Source organism: Lontra canadensis, unplaced genomic scaffold (assembly GCF_010015895.1).
Source record: "Lontra canadensis isolate GAN:19392208 unplaced genomic scaffold, GSC_riverotter_1.0 scaffold78, whole genome shotgun sequence".
Classification (NCBI taxonomy): domain Eukaryota; kingdom Metazoa; phylum Chordata; class Mammalia; order Carnivora; family Mustelidae; genus Lontra; species Lontra canadensis.
In genome coordinates this window covers 1,387,660-1,404,500 of record NW_022631072.1, presented here as the reverse complement: position 1 = coordinate 1,404,500, position 16,841 = coordinate 1,387,660, and the positions used below count along the sequence as shown (strand labels likewise).

Genomic DNA, 16,841 nt, shown 5'->3' with positions numbered 1-16,841 from the left:
TGAGAGCTCCCGAGTGTGTGTGTCTCTCTCTCTCTCAAAGAAGAAAAAATCATTAAAAACAAATGAACAAAATGAACAAAAAAAAAACCCAAAAAAAGCCTTCTTGGTGGAATAGTTAAAAATAATTTTTTAAAAACAATGAATATGCTACAAGAAAGCCTTCAGGGTATTAAAACCCTTTCATTACCATAATTTGAAACTTATTTGTATATTTCCTATTTTAATTAAGAGAAAAAAAGGAGCTTGCAGATAGGCATACCCACCTTATATACATTTCAAATCTACATTAACTTAGTTTTAACTAGGTTAAAATATAAATCATATCTCCTAAGAAATCATCTCTTAAGAAGTGTGACAAAATATTTTTTAAGCCTTTCAAGGCATAATAAAAAAAATCTGACTTACATAAAGGAAAACCAATAAAAGCACTATTATAACTTAATCAAAAACCAATTAAAGAATACATTCTTTCTTTTTCTTACCCTCTCAGTCTGTAATTATAAATTATGCCTATTAGTTTACTTACCTTACAAACAAACAGTAAGAGATCTGCATGACATGTAAAATCCATGGAGAGGAGAAACAGAATAAGTTTCTGCACTACTGAAATACAACGTTCATGGGCCAGGGTAAATGGAAGTGGTTCTATCTCTGGACTTTCTTTTGTTGTTGTAACTTCTGTGTCTAAATTAGAACGGGACCATTCTGCTGTCCGACGTAACCTAATTAAATCCTTGAAGTGCTACACAGAAAAATTTACAGTATTTAAATCAGTGTTTGCCAAATGAAAATTCTTCCAGTATAAATTTATTAATGGAATGAAAATATTCACTCAGGAAATTCACAACTTCTAAGGAATAAAATTTTAGATAAACCATAAGCTTCCACATAAGATTATTAAAAGCTATACTGACCAATATACCTAAAGTCCTATTTAGAGTAAGGTACTGGACTTATAACAGAATTTCAGAAAACTGAAATTCTATATTAAAGCTACATTAGGTCAAATCTAACATCTTGAATAAAAATTACCAAAGTATTCCAAACATAATTCATAAAAGGTGGATGGATAAAGAAACCTATGTAACACAACTTTAAGTATAGAGTATTAACTCAAGTTATCTCAAAATCTGATGGAATAACTATAACCTCATATTTATAGAAACACAATAAACAAAACTAGTTGCTACATGTGTTATTCCCCCAAATTAAAAAATACATGTTAAGTTGTATTTTAAAATTTTATTTACAAATCAATGGATTTAATTTTCACTTAAGAACACATTAAGAAAACTGTACATTTCCTTGAATCTTTTATTTTTAATTTACTGGCACACAATCCACTTTAAAGGGAACACATTGGAAACATAATATAAGTCCACATTTATCATATAATTCCTTGAGTTAAAAGCTATCTTCCTTCAAAAAAAATGGTTTAGAATAGATTTTTTCATTGATAGGCAAAATAACAAAACCTTAAGTTTCTTAATTATTATTAAAAATATTTAACTAAATTGAAATATTAAAAAGGAAAGTGACCGTCCCAAAATAATTACATTAAAAAGCAAAGATCATACCTTTGAGGTAGCCTGCTTTAGTTTTGCTTGCTCTACCAGAAGTTTGTATGATGATCCCTTGTTACTCTGTATTTTTTCTTTTTCCATCTGTTCCACCAAAGCTTTCTGTTTAGCTTTTAGTAGGTTAAGTTGCTTTAAAAAAAAAAAAAAAGGAAAATTAATCTAACTTTTTAACCTAAATTAAGCTAACAGTGTTAAAAACAACAAAGTAATTATATACCTCATAGAGTTTATCCATCCAACTGATGGAATAAATTATTCCCTGATTTAGTTTTAACTGTGTTGCTGATAAGTCATTTCAAATCCCAAATGATCTGTCCATGTTATAATTAAGACTTAATTCCTCACCCATGGGAAAAGGGAAGTAAGTGGAAAACTTTATGTAAGCCACTAATGAGAATGATAGATACTTTCTGGAGGAAAGTAAGTGTTCTTAAATATATGGGGAAAATATTTTTATTACACAATATTCTTAGCTTTATTTTTATGGCAATCTCCCTTAAGAGTAGTAAATTTTTTAAAATGTCTTTGTTCTTTTTTTTTTTTTAAGGTTTTATTTATTTATTTGACAGACAGAGTCCACAAGTAGGCAGAGGCAGGCAGAGAGAGGAAGGGAAGCAGGCTCCCTGCCAAGCAGAGAGCCTGATGTGGGGCTTGATCCCAGGAATCAGGGAGCATGACCTGAGCTGAATGCAGAGGCTTTAACCCACTGAGCCACCCAAGCGCCCCGTCTTTGTTCTTTATTAATTAAAATTTTATCCAGTTAACTGTAGATATATAGTTCTAAGAAATAAGAGAAATCTCTTAGACACTTTATCCAATTTCCTCCAACGATAACAATTTGTAAAGCTATAATACTGCAACAGAGTACTGACATTGTAAAATTCACCAATTTTATTCAGATTTCTCTTCACTTCTACTCGAGTTTATGTCTCTGTGTACTAGTTCTACATATGTGTAGACACATGAACGGGCACGATAGTACTATCATCACTAAGATCTCTCATGATGTCCTTTTACATTGCCCACACATGTCCCTCCTATCCAATGGGCCCAGTCCCTAATCCCTGGCAACTACTAGTTAGTAGCAATGAATCAAAACAAAGAAAAAAATGTCTGCACAGAAGACCTTAAAAATTCATTAAATGACTTAACCACATCCCCATATAAGACAGAACATTATTCTAAATAGAAAGTCACTAAAAAGTGATAGCCATAATTATAAATGAATACTTTAGTTAAGAACGTAATAAACCTACTTCTTCAGAGAACATTTCCTTAATTTCTACTTTTTTTTTTAAGATTTTATTTATTTATTTGACGGACAGAGATCACAAGTAGGCAGAGAGGCAGGCAGAGAGAGGGGAAGCAGCAGGCTCCCCGCCGAGCAGAGAGCCCAACACGGGGCTCGATCCCAGGACCCTGGGATCATGACCTGAGCTGAAGGCAGAGGCCTCAACCCACTGAGCCACCCAGGTGCCCCTTAATTTCTACTTTTGATAGCTGTTTTTGTTATCAGGAAAAAAATTAACTAACATAAAGAAAAAAACTAACTAATATAAAGAAATATTCACTGGGCTGTAATCTCCATATATGAAAAAAAATGTATCCTAAAATAGAAACAGCATACACATTTATTAGATAATCAACATACGTGTGTGTAAGAGCTACTATAAAACAGTATTTTCAGAAAACTGTCCTAAAAGTTCAATGATAGAACGTGACAATTACAATAAAAATTTTTTTTAATTTACTTCAAACCACAATGTTAATCAGCAACTTTAATTACTATAAAAAGACATTTTTTTCCTTAAACCATTTGAGAGTAAGCTGGCAACATGCTGACCAGCCACCGTTGAATACTTTAGTGTCCATTTCCTAGAAACAAGATCCTTTCCTGCAATCATAATAAAACCATTAGAAACAGAGAATACTGATACACTACTACCAACTATGCCTCACATCCCACTTTAAGCTTTTCCAGTCCCAATGATGTCCATCATAGTAAAGAATAAAACAGTAATATTTTATTAAGAAAAATCTACTGGGTTTATACTCTAGGTTTATTTTCCAACTTCATATCCTAAATTAAATACAGCAAGCATAATGTTAAGTGTTCAATAAAATCAGCTGACTTTTTAAAATGCAAATTATTACCACATAAAATTAGTTAAGAGTAAAAAAAAAAAGAGCTGAGGGAAAAGCTTCACATCATTTTTCCTGCAAAAGATCAAACAGCTCACAGCTGAAAAACTTTTAAGTGAAAATAAGTAATTCAATGCCAAACCCATGTTTTTAAAAAGGCCTAAAGCTTTCACAAACTTGTCAGATCCAATGGATTTTCATATAAACTCTAATTACAGTTCAAATCAATTATACAAATATTTATTGACAATACACTAGGCTCCATACTATGTATCAAGGATATAACATTTAACCCTGTATATGCTGTAAAAGAAAGAGAAAGACACATTTTAAAAGGTAGTAACAATAAAGTAATGGCTCCTAAGAATCTGATATCAGGTATAAATTCACTATTACACAGTAAAATGTGTAGACACAAATTTTATGTGCAATTTCAAAAGCGATCATGGAACCAAGTGAGAAAAAAAAACCAGATATGCACAAGTGTCCTCCCATAAAAACCACATTCTAATATATGACTTTGTGTTGAAAGATTTAGTGTGTCTGCATGCAAATGTTTGCCTGATAAGCAGAAGAAACATATATGTGCATCTGTGTGTATTTCAAAAAGAAAAAAACCAACACTAAAGGGTTTATCAATAGGCAAATGGATTAAGAGATTCTGGAACATTCATGGAACGGTGGTCAAGAATTAAAAAGAAACACTGATACACTCAATATGGATGGATTGCAAAAAAAATCATTTTGAGCAAAAAAAGCCAGGTATAAAAGACCACTCTGCATGACTCTTAACAATACTTTAAGAAATGATTTACTCACCGTGACCTGCACAAATTTCATGTTAACCAAATAAAAGAATCCCTACCAAAATTTATGATGAATATAATGAAAGGATAAAATATACATGGGGAATATACTGTATGGGATACTATCCTAATTTGGAAGGCAGCTATGCTCACCACTATACCACCAACGCATACTACCCTAATTTGGGAAACAGGGAGGTCCTCTTGGAGGAAGTGATTATAAACTCATGCCTAGTAAGTTAGGTTATCTCAGCAAAAGAATAATCTATGTAGCTGGTGGGGGGAGTGGGGGGATGCGTGCGTGGGCGTGGGGAGGAAAGATACTTAACTATATGCAAAAGTCCTGGATGAGAAAACTGGGGCTGGTGGTTCATAAATTCAAATTCAATATGGCTAGACTAAAATTCAAACGTGTAAGTTACAAAGAGGGACCCATGATAGAACCCTGAAGTCCTGTTAAGGACTCTGACCTTCAAGCACAGGTCAACTGGAAGCTATCAAGAATTCAAGAAAGAGGGGCGCCTGGGTGGCTCACTGGGTTAAAGCCACTGCCTTCGGCTCAGGTCATGATCCCAGGGTCCTGGGACTGAGCCCCGCATCGGGCTCTCTGCTCAGCGGGGAGCCTGCTTCCCTTCCTCTCTCTCCGCCTGCCTCTCTGCCTATTTGTGATCTCTGTCAAATAAATAAATAAAATCTAAAAAAAAAAAAAAAAAGAATTCAAGAAAAAAATAAGATAAGGATTGAGAAAGAACAAAGAGAGACACCTTGTTACTAGACAAAAAAGAAATGATGGTCTCTTATTTAGAACAGTATTAACAGAGAGGGGAAGAGGTAGACACTTTAAAGGACCTCACCAAAAATTTGTAAACTACGAACTGTTGCCATCTTACAAATAAAGAAGCTCAGTCTCAAATCCGTTAAACAATTTCCCTAAGTACCTCCTTAAACAGCATACCTAACACCTGATAACCACAAGTCTGTCTTATGCAACTTAAAGCAATGTTCTCAAACATTAAAATTAAAAAAGCATACTGAAAATTACCTGTTTATGATGAACTAGCTGCTTTCTGATTTTTCTGGAATATAATCTATCAAGGCTACTGCTGCCTTTGGAAGACCTATTTATGCTCTGAGTGTGCAGATTATTATTAATAAAACTCCACTGGTTACCTGAAAGAGCAAGAAAAAGTTTTATTAGTAATTCTATTAAATGTGATTTTAAAGTACTTTCTATAACCAGAAAACACAAATTTATAAATGTGTCAATCATGACAAAGCGGTTTTAAAGAAAATTAACCATTATTAGGAAATCGCTAGTAAGATTTGACCCTAGAAAGCTATTCTAGACCCTAAATGACTCTAAGATCAGAGTTTTCTGTCTCCAATATTTCCTTTAAGATAACAGCTATTTTCCTCCACAGTTGTTTAAGATTAATTTTTAACAACACACCTCTGATGTAACTCCATTCAAAAACAACAAATGGCTCACTACTGCCTATTTCAAACCCAAGCTTTTGTGTAAGGACCCAAAAAGAGGATATTCAATAATTTGACTTAATGAATGCAAAAATAAGTTAAAAAATCATGTATGTAGCTCTTTTTCTCATTTTTAAAAAATGTGTCCAGACTATTACTTCAAGTATCATTCTTCTGCTCAACATCACATTTGACCCATCTCCAATTACTTGTTCATGCCTGCTTAACCTAAGGACATCTTCTCCTATTCTCTACTATCCACCTGTTAAGTCAGTTCAAATTTTTCAAAACCTATAAAAAATGTCTTCCACCAATGCATTTCCATAGTATCTGAATGATATAAATAAAAACTAAGATCTCTGATACTGTAATATTCCAACTTCATGTAGTAGTTATATGTAACTGTATAGATACCTCTATATCCTATGAGTAAACTGGCCCAGAGACTCTAAATATTTAAGACATATTCCCTCTACATGGAAAAAATTCCCCACCCTTTTCCCAAATGTAATGTGCACCAAAATCAACTGATTCATCGATCTATAAGACACCTTGAGAGACCTTTTTTTAATATTAGAAACCTGACAATGTGTAAAATTCAAATTTATGGCACTTAATGACTGTATTTAGATATAAGATGTAGCTATTTCAAAACCTTTATGAAAATTGTTGTTAGCCTGGAAGTAGGGGAAGAAAATAATTTGTCATGCAGTTGGATGTCATTTAATTTGAAAATTTTTCTATGCCTCAAACTTTTATGAAGACTGAAACTCAAAAAACCACAACCAATCTGGGAACTTCTGTATCTAAGCACAAAAGCTCTTTATACTTAATTAGAACTCTACTTCTTCTTATTGATAAACAGAATGACATGCTATACTCAAAGAACATAAAGAACTCTTCACATATTTCATAAATTCACTTACATGTATGCCATTAAAAAGTGTTTAAACGAGCATGAGGAAAATAACCTCATGAAAGACATGCTTGTACCTAGACACTACAAGTCATGCTCAAATTAGGGGCTGGTCCATAAAGTCCTTCAAAAATAAATTTTATCCTTAAAACAGATTCCCAGTAAATTTAATTCATATTTTACATAAATTACATACAGCTGGAAACTCCAGGCCAATAGCCAGTTCTGGAACAACTGCGTAGTCACTCAAAATCCCCACCAACAGATTATTATAAACTTCTGATACCTGTCAGAAACCTCTCCCTGTCTTTACCATTCAGAGGCTTTTTTGCAGCTGCTGCTTCATCTTCAACAGTGGCCACATAATCCAGCAATCTGGATACCAGCATCACAACCCAACTGATCATGGGAATATCTAGTACTCCTATACACAGATGACAGTGGAAAAAATAATCAGGTGACTCTAAGAGTTCTAATGAAGTCTGAGAAGATAATTATGAGATAAGACATTTTATAAATTAAAAATATACCACATCATTACTAACATTAATATTTACTTATAATAAGCCTCAGAACTGGAACCTGTGGCCACACACTGAATCTAATGGAAGACAAATGTTTTATGTTACGAAAATAGATTCTTGATTATAGGTTGAATCCAAGAGACAGTAACTTATAAACTAGGGAACAGGCATAAGGTCCAATTCTCAGACTTCCAGGTAACTAAATAAAAAAATCTCTCAACTTCCTAATCATATATAAACTAAGTTCTAAAGTTTTTGTTCCAGTAACAATTTTGTTGCTCGGATGAAATACATTATGAATGACCAGAAAAGCAACCATACCTAAAACTGAGACTTAATGAAGAAGCCAATTTTAGTTATGACAATACAGAAAAAACATGTTACAATAGTTTCCAGGTTCAAAATTCAAATAATGAAAAATAGATTTATAAAGCAATAACCATACGGCAATCAATCATATGAAAGTCTACATTCTAAATTCTAAAAAGTCTATAGCACGAAAGTGTTAGCAAAGTGTACAATGATGAATATTTTAAAAAAGTACTTCACAACCAGCCATTTTATAAAAGCAGTATTTACAGGAATCTTATGTTTTTACTAAAGACAACCACTTTAAATAATACCTTCTGTTCTCCTATGCATGGGTAACTGTGGCTGAAGAGGTGACAACAAATTATCCAGCAGATTAAGTAAGCTTTCTAATACTCCACTATTACTAAGTGATCTCTGACCAATGCAGGAAAGTAACATGAAGACCCTAAAAAAAGAGATATAAATAAAATACCAGTATGAATCCATTTGCTCATTTAAAAAATAATTCACACTGAAATTTAACAAATGATATGATAAGTGGTTCTTAGCATGATTTACACCTGGAGTTACAATGTTAAAATTAACTCTTTTCAAACTCTTGGTTATATTTTATAACTATATCCATACAAAATTTTATCATTGTCTCAAAAGAATACATGTAACACATAAAGTAACATAATCTATAAGGAAATACTCATAAACACAGATCTATAAACTCCACAGATGCAGTCAGGAAACTAAAGAATGTAGTCTATTGTATCACCGTATACTCTTCCTCAATATGTGCGTTGCTGGGCATTCCCAAACCCTGGTAAGATGTGCTTCATTTAACCACTCAGGATCAATCTACATGCACAGAATTTCAAAATCTGAACTCTAACTGTGAAAAGTAGAAACTACTAATAAAAACTCCGTATTTTCTGACCTACCTATCTTGAGGAAAGATGAGAAGCTGCTCTGAATTGTACAATTCCTGAAGAACATTAGAAAGAAACTGACCCCACCATCTTTCACCACCACAGAGTTGAACAAGTAGAAGACCAGTATGCAACCGTATCTTTGGGGTTCCACTGATGCACAAGTGTTTAAAAAGCTCTTCACAGGCCTGGGCATGAAACGTGCTCTGCAAAACTGCAGGAACAGAGTGTCCTATTACAGAACAGAAAACAGTAAAATTTCCTATTTAAGCGTATGCTGTAATATCAGTATCAGCATACCTAAATACGCTTTTTTCTTAACAGCAATCAGTAACCAATTATAATTCTATTTATTTTGCTATTCATTTATTTATTCTTTGTATGTAGAATTTTAATTGTTAAATGCTGCAAAAGGAGAAAAGCTAGCATTTGAATCAACTTTATTTCTTATGTGTGGGGTTGGGTGATTTAGATAGTTGAGTGTGTGTATCTGTGTAATGACCAAAAATAGCTCTTGATTAGAAAATGACAGTATATTGCTAGCAATTTATTAAGTTTTCACGATAACTATATTTAATATTTTGCCAGACGAAATGATGTACCACATCCACAGTGAACATTCGAGTTGAAAATCCATTTAAAACAAAAAAAGGAGAAATATGGGAGAAAAAAGGAGTTAACCAACAAACACATTTCATAAGTGCTCACACAGACAGAATATCAAAATGAACAATACTAGCAAATACTAACACAACAAAGAAAAATAAACAAAATCATATCAAACACATTTCCAGCATTTAAAGAACTGAAGCCAAATACAAACCATTGGAAGAGTGAAGAAGACTGAGCAAAGTGTCCAGTAAGTATCTGATGATGGTCCGCAACTGCTCTGTGGAAGAAGTCTGAATTAAATCTTTTGGATCTGATGTTTCACTTAGTATCTTCCGACTTGCACCAAGAGCTACTTTGAGCCTCTGCACTGCATTATGAGCCAAATTCAGTTGAAGCTGTAGCTGAATACAGTCTTGATAGGCAGAAAAAACTCTACTGTCTTCTTCAACTGCCTTGTCTGGTTTTCGCAAAAAGTATTGTGCATTGTTAGCACTGTTAAGAGGAGGAAGATCGATACTTTGCAAAAGAGTTTCCAGTCGATGACAAGCTAAGTTATACCTGTGAATAAAAAATGTACAAAACAATCCCTGCAATGTTCCATTTTACATATATGTACAAATGCACACTAAAAATTAAATATCTAAAACATGTTAACAAGCATTAAAAAGAACTATTCCTTTGTTAATTACTAAATGAAATCAATTATCTAATCATAATATTATAATTTACCAAATATTGTAGCATTCTAGCTTCCTACTTCCTTTTCTTTTTCTTTTTTAAAGTTTATTTATTTTCTAGTAATCTCTACACCCACTGTGGGGCTCAAACGCACAGCTCGAAGATCAAGAGTCACATACTCTTCTGACTGAGCCAGTAGGGTCCTCCAACCTTTTGTTCTTCTCTATACATCTATGCAAAGATATTTCTTGAAAAATATATATAAGACATACAAAATAAAGGGTTTCAGTAAGATTAACATATACTGTAATTTTCTAATAACCTGCACTGTATATCCTCCTGTAGAGCAACCATCATTGCTAAATGCTGGTCAATTTCTGGTTGGTTTGCAGATTCACCCTCTCCCCTTAAAGGATCATGCATTAACTTCAGTTCGCTTTCCCAAGGCAAGATATACGTATGACCATAGTAAAATCCTAGGGGGATTTTGGCTCTGGCATTTGTACTCCCATAACGTCCAATGACAGTGATCTGAAATTAAGAGAAAAATGAAACATGAATATACATACACATCCATCTGCAAAAATAAAATTTGGAGCAATGTGTAAGAAAGTAGTTATACTTTTTAATTTTATGTTTGAGTATCTCTCATAACTTGTTGGACACATGGAAAGCATATCAATTCACTGTCTTGCATTTCTTTACCTTCATAAATCTACACACAGGAGGTGGTATCAAATCATGCAGAATTAGTGAATGGGTGCTTATATCAGTTGCCACTACCAGTCGCCTCCCATCCACCTCTTCTCCTAATGTCCAAATGTCAATTGACAAGGAGGCCAAATCTCCGCAAGTGGGAATCAAGACATCTGTCAACAGTATTGGTCTGCCAAAATCCAAGGTCACAAATCTCCTTGCTCCTATCAGAGAGAGATAGCAAGAGTTGACAAAAACTACCATTGTTGCAATTAACCAAAAGATACATTCACAAAAACAGTTGGGAACATGCATCTTAAAAAATGAAATCAACTTATTAAACAACAAACAGATGGGAAGGAAAGTAAATAAGCAGCCCTCAAAAATTCTCTGAAACCTCAATCCATGCTAGTTAAGGCTTAAAGAAAAAGTATACAAGAGTAAGTTTGTTATTGCGACAGCAATCAACTGTACATACAAGCTTAATTTAAAACTTTAGAGTTGAAAAACTTTATTACCAAAAACAGTACATGGATTAATTCTAAAAAGTATCTATGTAATCTTTTTCAGTCATCTGGTCACTTCCTAAAAATTGCCCTAATAGATGCATTAATGATATCAAATTGTACTGCTTGATTTTACTGTTCTCAAGCCTTATTCATCTTCTTACAGAGTTAGATCTCACACTGCAGTTAGAATGTAAAGTAAAAGTACAAGGCAGAAATCACACAAAGTCACCTACTACCACTAAAAAAATCCCTCAGGAAGATCCTCCAATAGAGAGACACAGCTTATCCCAAACAGTGTTTCTGCCCAGGTACCGACACATCACTGTCTCTTCAGCTACTTAGTACCAAGTGCAGTTGATGGCTTACTCTCAACGGCCACACTACAGAGGCAGAAAGCCCTTCTGTGTAAGCACCCGAATCACACTCAGTGTGGTTGAGATGCTCACACTAACGAAAGGCAAAAATGATCTGAGAGGAACAGAAAAAGCGCAGACTTGCATATCTCATCTCATACACACTTCAGAATAAGCCTGATTAGTCAAACCGTAGACAGAATCACTAACAACAGAATTCTTTTTCTTCTTCACCAGGTTGGGGTGAGGAGCACTTAATAAACTTAAGAGCTGCATTTGACAGTGAAGGGACCCAGCGAAACTGCTAGAACCCATGCTATTTTCAGTGGAGTTGGTTTCGCAGAAAAAGGCAGTTACCAATACTTTCCTAAACAGAAAAACCATTAAATAACAAAGAACATAATTCTATAATCTACAGTCAATTCCACTGCTAAAAAGCAAACTGCAGTGTAAACAACCACTCACATTCCATAACGCTGCACACCAACTAGTCACATTCTAAATGTTACAGACACTAACGGTAACACCAGTGAAGGATTAGTTCAACAGGAAACACCATTAAGAATTTTTGTTTTAAAAAACTCTCTCTTCTAAAGAAACAGGCTGAAGCAGTAAAGCAAATCTGGTTCGACTATTCATACGATAAAAGTGACACAGTATGCATTATATTCAAATTATTCTCTTGCTATAAAACACAGAAGGATTCTGTCGAATTCTGCTGCAGTCCATGCCCAGAACTAACAGTTTGGTAGGATTATAAGGTTAGAATTGCCCATAGTTTACTAGGTAAACATGCTCTAATTGAAAGCACTTATCGGAGTCGTAGGTAACTAGCATAGAAGTATGGCCACAAAATTAGGTAAAATTTGAATTATCGAGACCAGGAAGTGTTATTAATGTTACTCAGTTATTAAAATCAGCAGTAATTCTGTCTGCTATTTTCTGGAAACAGTTTCAACATCAGAATGCTGGTGTTAGGAATACTGAAGCGTAATTTCCAGTGTCATGATAACTGAGCAGCTACAGTGGAAGTCGACACTTCTGTCCATCCCAGCTCAACAGGCAAGATTCACATACAGGTCAGATACAGGGTCTGGATAAAACTTAGCCACCCTACCCAGCAGCACTCCTATGTTCAACATAGTGAGCACACAGCTAAGCCTTATGTGGTGCTTATTCTTGGTAAAACGTGCTTACCTAGGAACAGATGGGATTTACTCTCAAAAGAAAATCAAACTACAGACTAAGACTCAAAGGGCTGACAGACTAGGCAAGAAAAATATTTTAAGAAAGGCAAATATTACCTGAATGCATTCGCTCTATAATAATGGACTGGTGGGGTGGAGGCTGAAGAAAATGTGAAGCATGAGAAATTGCAAGAGCTAGGCCAGAACCAAGTGGATTCTAGAAAAGAAAAAAGTGTAACTCTATATTGATATTACTCTTGCTCTATACAAACTAATAACTGTAATACCATATTAACAAGTCCCATTTCCTGATGTATATTCCATAATACTTTATAAAACAATCTAAGTTGATGTATCAAGTTGGTATAAGAAAAGTTTGCCTTCTCAGGTTAGCATATACATTAAAATATTTTTAAATGTCTAAGTGAACACCTATTAAAAATATAATAATTTACCATTCTGGACTTGTTGGAATTTTTGTTATGTGCAGCAAGACTGACTGTTGGGGGATCAATAACTGAGCCTGGGAAAAGCTGGGCAAGTTCGGCATTAATCACAACGGAAACTGCTTCATTGGGTGGGGTGAGTGGTGGAGTCATAAAAAGTGGTGTTGTTTTTGGAGTGGGTGGAATAACATCAGATGGGTGGATGAAGAAGCCGGGGGCCGCCGCCGGGTTGGAAGGCACAGAGTTGTGAACAGGACCTACTGCTGAGGCCGCCGACGCCGCGGCAGCTGCTGCAGCCGTCGTCTGATGTAACTTGGCTTCCAGCTTTGCTTTCTGTAAAAGAAGTAAAAGCACAAGATATAGACTAGTCTTGTCTGCACAAACTGTGGGGAGCAGTACACAGGAAAAGAGCAAAGATAAACATGGTCTGATTAACTAGATCTCAGTTAAATAAAAATGAAATTAAACTAAAAAATGGACTCAACATCAACTGAGTATTTCTTCACTGTTAACAACTTCATTAAATATCTGATATATAATTTCCTGTGCTTGGGGGAACAAGGACTTCCACAAAGCAAAGGTGGAAAGGAAGAACAACAAATAAATGTAAATAAGGAAACAAAATTCTCCTCAAAGCAAAATATTAACAAGAGGAGGTAGATTCTCACGGTGCCTAACCTAATATAATGTCACCTACAATCACACAGACCACAATTAGACCACAACGAAATCTCCGAAGCATCTGCCCTTATTACTAAATTTTAATCCACGTGAATTCAATTCATCTCTAAAATGTTTCAGGATCTCCAATCCATAAAAATCCTAACTGATAACTGTAATGTTTGACCAAGAGTATTGAGACTAAATGGATTTTACTTAAGAGACTGCCCCCCAAAATATTAAGTATAGTCCCACAGATGTTTATCAAATAATTTGTTTTGTTTTGCTTTTTAATTTAGATATATCACAAAGACGTTACCTCCATTTTTGTAGAAAATGATTAGCTCAGATCGGTCAACCTACTTTCCTTTACGAAAATAATGGTCATTTTTTACAGTACTTTTTCAGCTTTTGAAGTTTAGAGACAGCATGAACAAAGAGCCAAAGAGTCTCCAACCTGTTGCTGAAGCTTCAAAAGCTGCTGCTGTTTCTCTTGCAGCACCTGCAGCTGTTGCTCGGCTGATGCCATTGCATGAGAGAGAGACTGCAAAGCTACCTGGGCTGCTGAACTCAGGGCTGTCGAAGCTTCCCCAACTGTCCCCGATGACAGTCCACCTACTGCAGGAGTAACCCCGAAGGAACTCACTGGCATAAGACAAGGGAGGAGAAAAGGGATGAGGAAAAGATTCACATAGAAACATATTCCAAGTATACTATTTTGACATTAAAACTCCAGTTTCATTTTAAAAGATAAGAATCTATAGAGTATCAATAGGGAAATCTTAATGGTAAAAGCATATTGATTGATCCTAACAGTATTCAAGGTTAGGGAATCTGGGAACTACTTATAAATCAAAGAAAAATTGTTGAGCTTAAAAATATTTTCAGCATATAAAAAATTTCATTTAATATGGCCAAAATAAAAACACAAAACAAGAGCAATCAATTTGAGCATAACAAACTGAAATTTGCTTTACTAAGTTCTCCTATAGCAATACCCCTTACTCCATTCCCCAAAAAGGTCCAAAAAAAACCTTCAGTTATAAGGACATCATTAAAAAAATCTGATGATACCTTATTTCCTCATTTTAAAGCATAGCCTAGACAGAGTCTGGCCCCCCAAGAATATGTAAAGCAATGCTTCCTACCAAATGCTCCCCTGAACTCTAATATGGAGAGAAATAAGCCCAATTTGACTTATGTCAAATAATTTTTGTATATACTGCTTAGCCATGAACACTATCACCCTTAAAGACTACGAAATTCCTGTAAGTTGAATAATTTCTTTGACTTTCCTTTTCAATGTTACTCAAATACACATTATAAAAATCATTCTTGGGGCACCTGGGTGGCTCAGTGGGTTAAGCCTCTGCCTTCAGCTCAGGTCATGATCTCTGGATCCTGGGATCGAGCCCCACATCAGGCTCTTTGCTCAGCAGAGAGCCTGCTTCCCTCTCTCTCTCTGCCTGCCTCTCTGCCTACTTGTGATCTCTCTCTGTCAAATAAATAAATAAAATCTTTAAAAAAAAAATCATTCTTGCTTTCCCCATTAAATATTTACCAATATTTGTGGAAAACATTTTAGAAAAACCTAAGATAAAAGCTTAATTTCACAACTTAATGAAACAGGTCACCATAAAATAAGAAGTAAAAGCCAAGTTTAATAACAGTGTTAACATTTATATTCTAATAGGCTAGAAAGTTTACTGAAAAGTTATATTGAGAAAAGATAACTGCTACAGTAGTAGCAAATGTTTAGTGTGCATTACCATGTGACCCTGTTTTAATTAATTACATATTCAACAGATGAGCAACTGTAAAAAGCAGATACTAAAACTCTGTTTCTTAGTTACCTGTAGAGCTCATAGCGGTAGAACTAGAGCTGGAACTAAGGACCATGTGGAACCAAAGCCAATGGTAGGGCAGGCACAGTGCTAAGCATGGAACTTACATCAACTCATCTCATCTTTGCAAGGGCACACAGGTAGTTACTAATGTTATCCCATTTTACAGGTAATGAATCTAAAGCTGAGGGAAATCATTTGCTCATAAATACCTGAAAAAGTGGGTGGGAAACAACACCCAGGTACCTGATAGTCTATTTTAATATCTAACAATGCTGTATTACGCCACGATTCAAAAAACTATTAAAAAAATTAAGCTGTAATCAACAAGACAGCAATAAATGAAACTGTGCATAGCCTTACAATTAAGTGTCCTCAACTTACACACACACAGACACACAGACACACACACACACACACACTTATTATACAACACCCATACTATGACTCATTCAACTTTCAAGAATTCAACTACACAAGCATAGTCAAAAAAAGAGCAATCATAATTCACATAAGCTATGTGCCCCAAAATGAAATGCATCCACTTCATCAAATGGTCCACCAAAGAAACAGCTATTAATTCCAACTCTAGAGGGCGAATTATCAGACTTGCTGAAGCACTGATATTGTATTTGTACTTTTGGGGTCATTAAAGTACTTTTCAATATTAACCATGTGGAGTTTGGGCCTTCACTAGCTTTAAAATCCAATGCTTGAATAATACTTATGGGAAAATGAATTAAGTCACCAAAAACACATAAGAGACATAAACAATCCGAAAGAAATACGTCGCCCTACTACCACAAAATTTTAAAATCTTTTGCCAAGTCTGAGTTTTCAATATCTTTTTCTATTTTTATCCTAGGAGCATCAAAAACCAGATATAAAAATAATGGAGATGAGAACAAAATAAATATGATTTATGACCATCATTCCTATTCAGTATCATGTAGGAAGTCCTAGAAAGCACAAAAGAGCAAGAAAAAGAACTAAATGATATGATTAGGAAAACAGTAAAGTAAAACTCTTAACAGATGCCATGACTGTGTCTATGAAAAGTCCTTAAGAATCTACAAGCTAGGGATGCCTGGGTGGCTCAGTTGGTTAAGAGGCTGCCTTCGGCTCAGGTCATGATCCCAGCGTCCCAGGATTGAGTCCCGTATCAGGCTCCTTGCTCGGCAGG

At 34.8% G+C, this 16,841-nt stretch overlaps 1 protein-coding gene across 9 annotated transcripts in view; it reads right to left on the bottom strand.

Annotated features, from left to right (window-relative positions):
• BIRC6 (baculoviral IAP repeat containing 6) overlaps nt 1-16,841 on the bottom strand; it is a 218,531-nt gene that overhangs the window by 110,685 nt on the left and 91,005 nt on the right. For 6 of the 9 annotated variants that reach the window (XR_004385497.1, XM_032881851.1, XM_032881854.1 and 3 more), the window contains 12 exons: nt 14,272-14,459; nt 13,164-13,487; nt 12,826-12,925; nt 10,669-10,883; nt 10,286-10,494; nt 9,497-9,843; nt 8,686-8,905; nt 8,068-8,201; nt 7,207-7,344; nt 5,571-5,698; nt 1,578-1,709; nt 527-742 (listed from right to left, as the gene is read on the bottom strand). Coding sequence is in view for 8 of the 9 variants with exons in the window: in XM_032881851.1 (XP_032737742.1) it covers nt 527-742; nt 1,578-1,709; nt 5,571-5,698; nt 7,207-7,344; nt 8,068-8,201; nt 8,686-8,905; nt 9,497-9,843; nt 10,286-10,494; nt 10,669-10,883; nt 12,826-12,925; nt 13,164-13,487; nt 14,272-14,459 (2,351 nt within the window). In the remaining variant the exon portion in view is untranslated. The remainder of the gene's footprint in view (nt 1-526; nt 743-1,577; nt 1,710-5,570; nt 5,699-7,206; nt 7,345-8,067; nt 8,202-8,685; nt 8,906-9,496; nt 9,844-10,285; nt 10,495-10,668; nt 10,884-12,825; nt 12,926-13,163; nt 13,488-14,271; nt 14,460-16,841) is intronic. The other 3 variants (XM_032881852.1, XM_032881858.1, XM_032881856.1) reach the window with 3 other exon arrangements.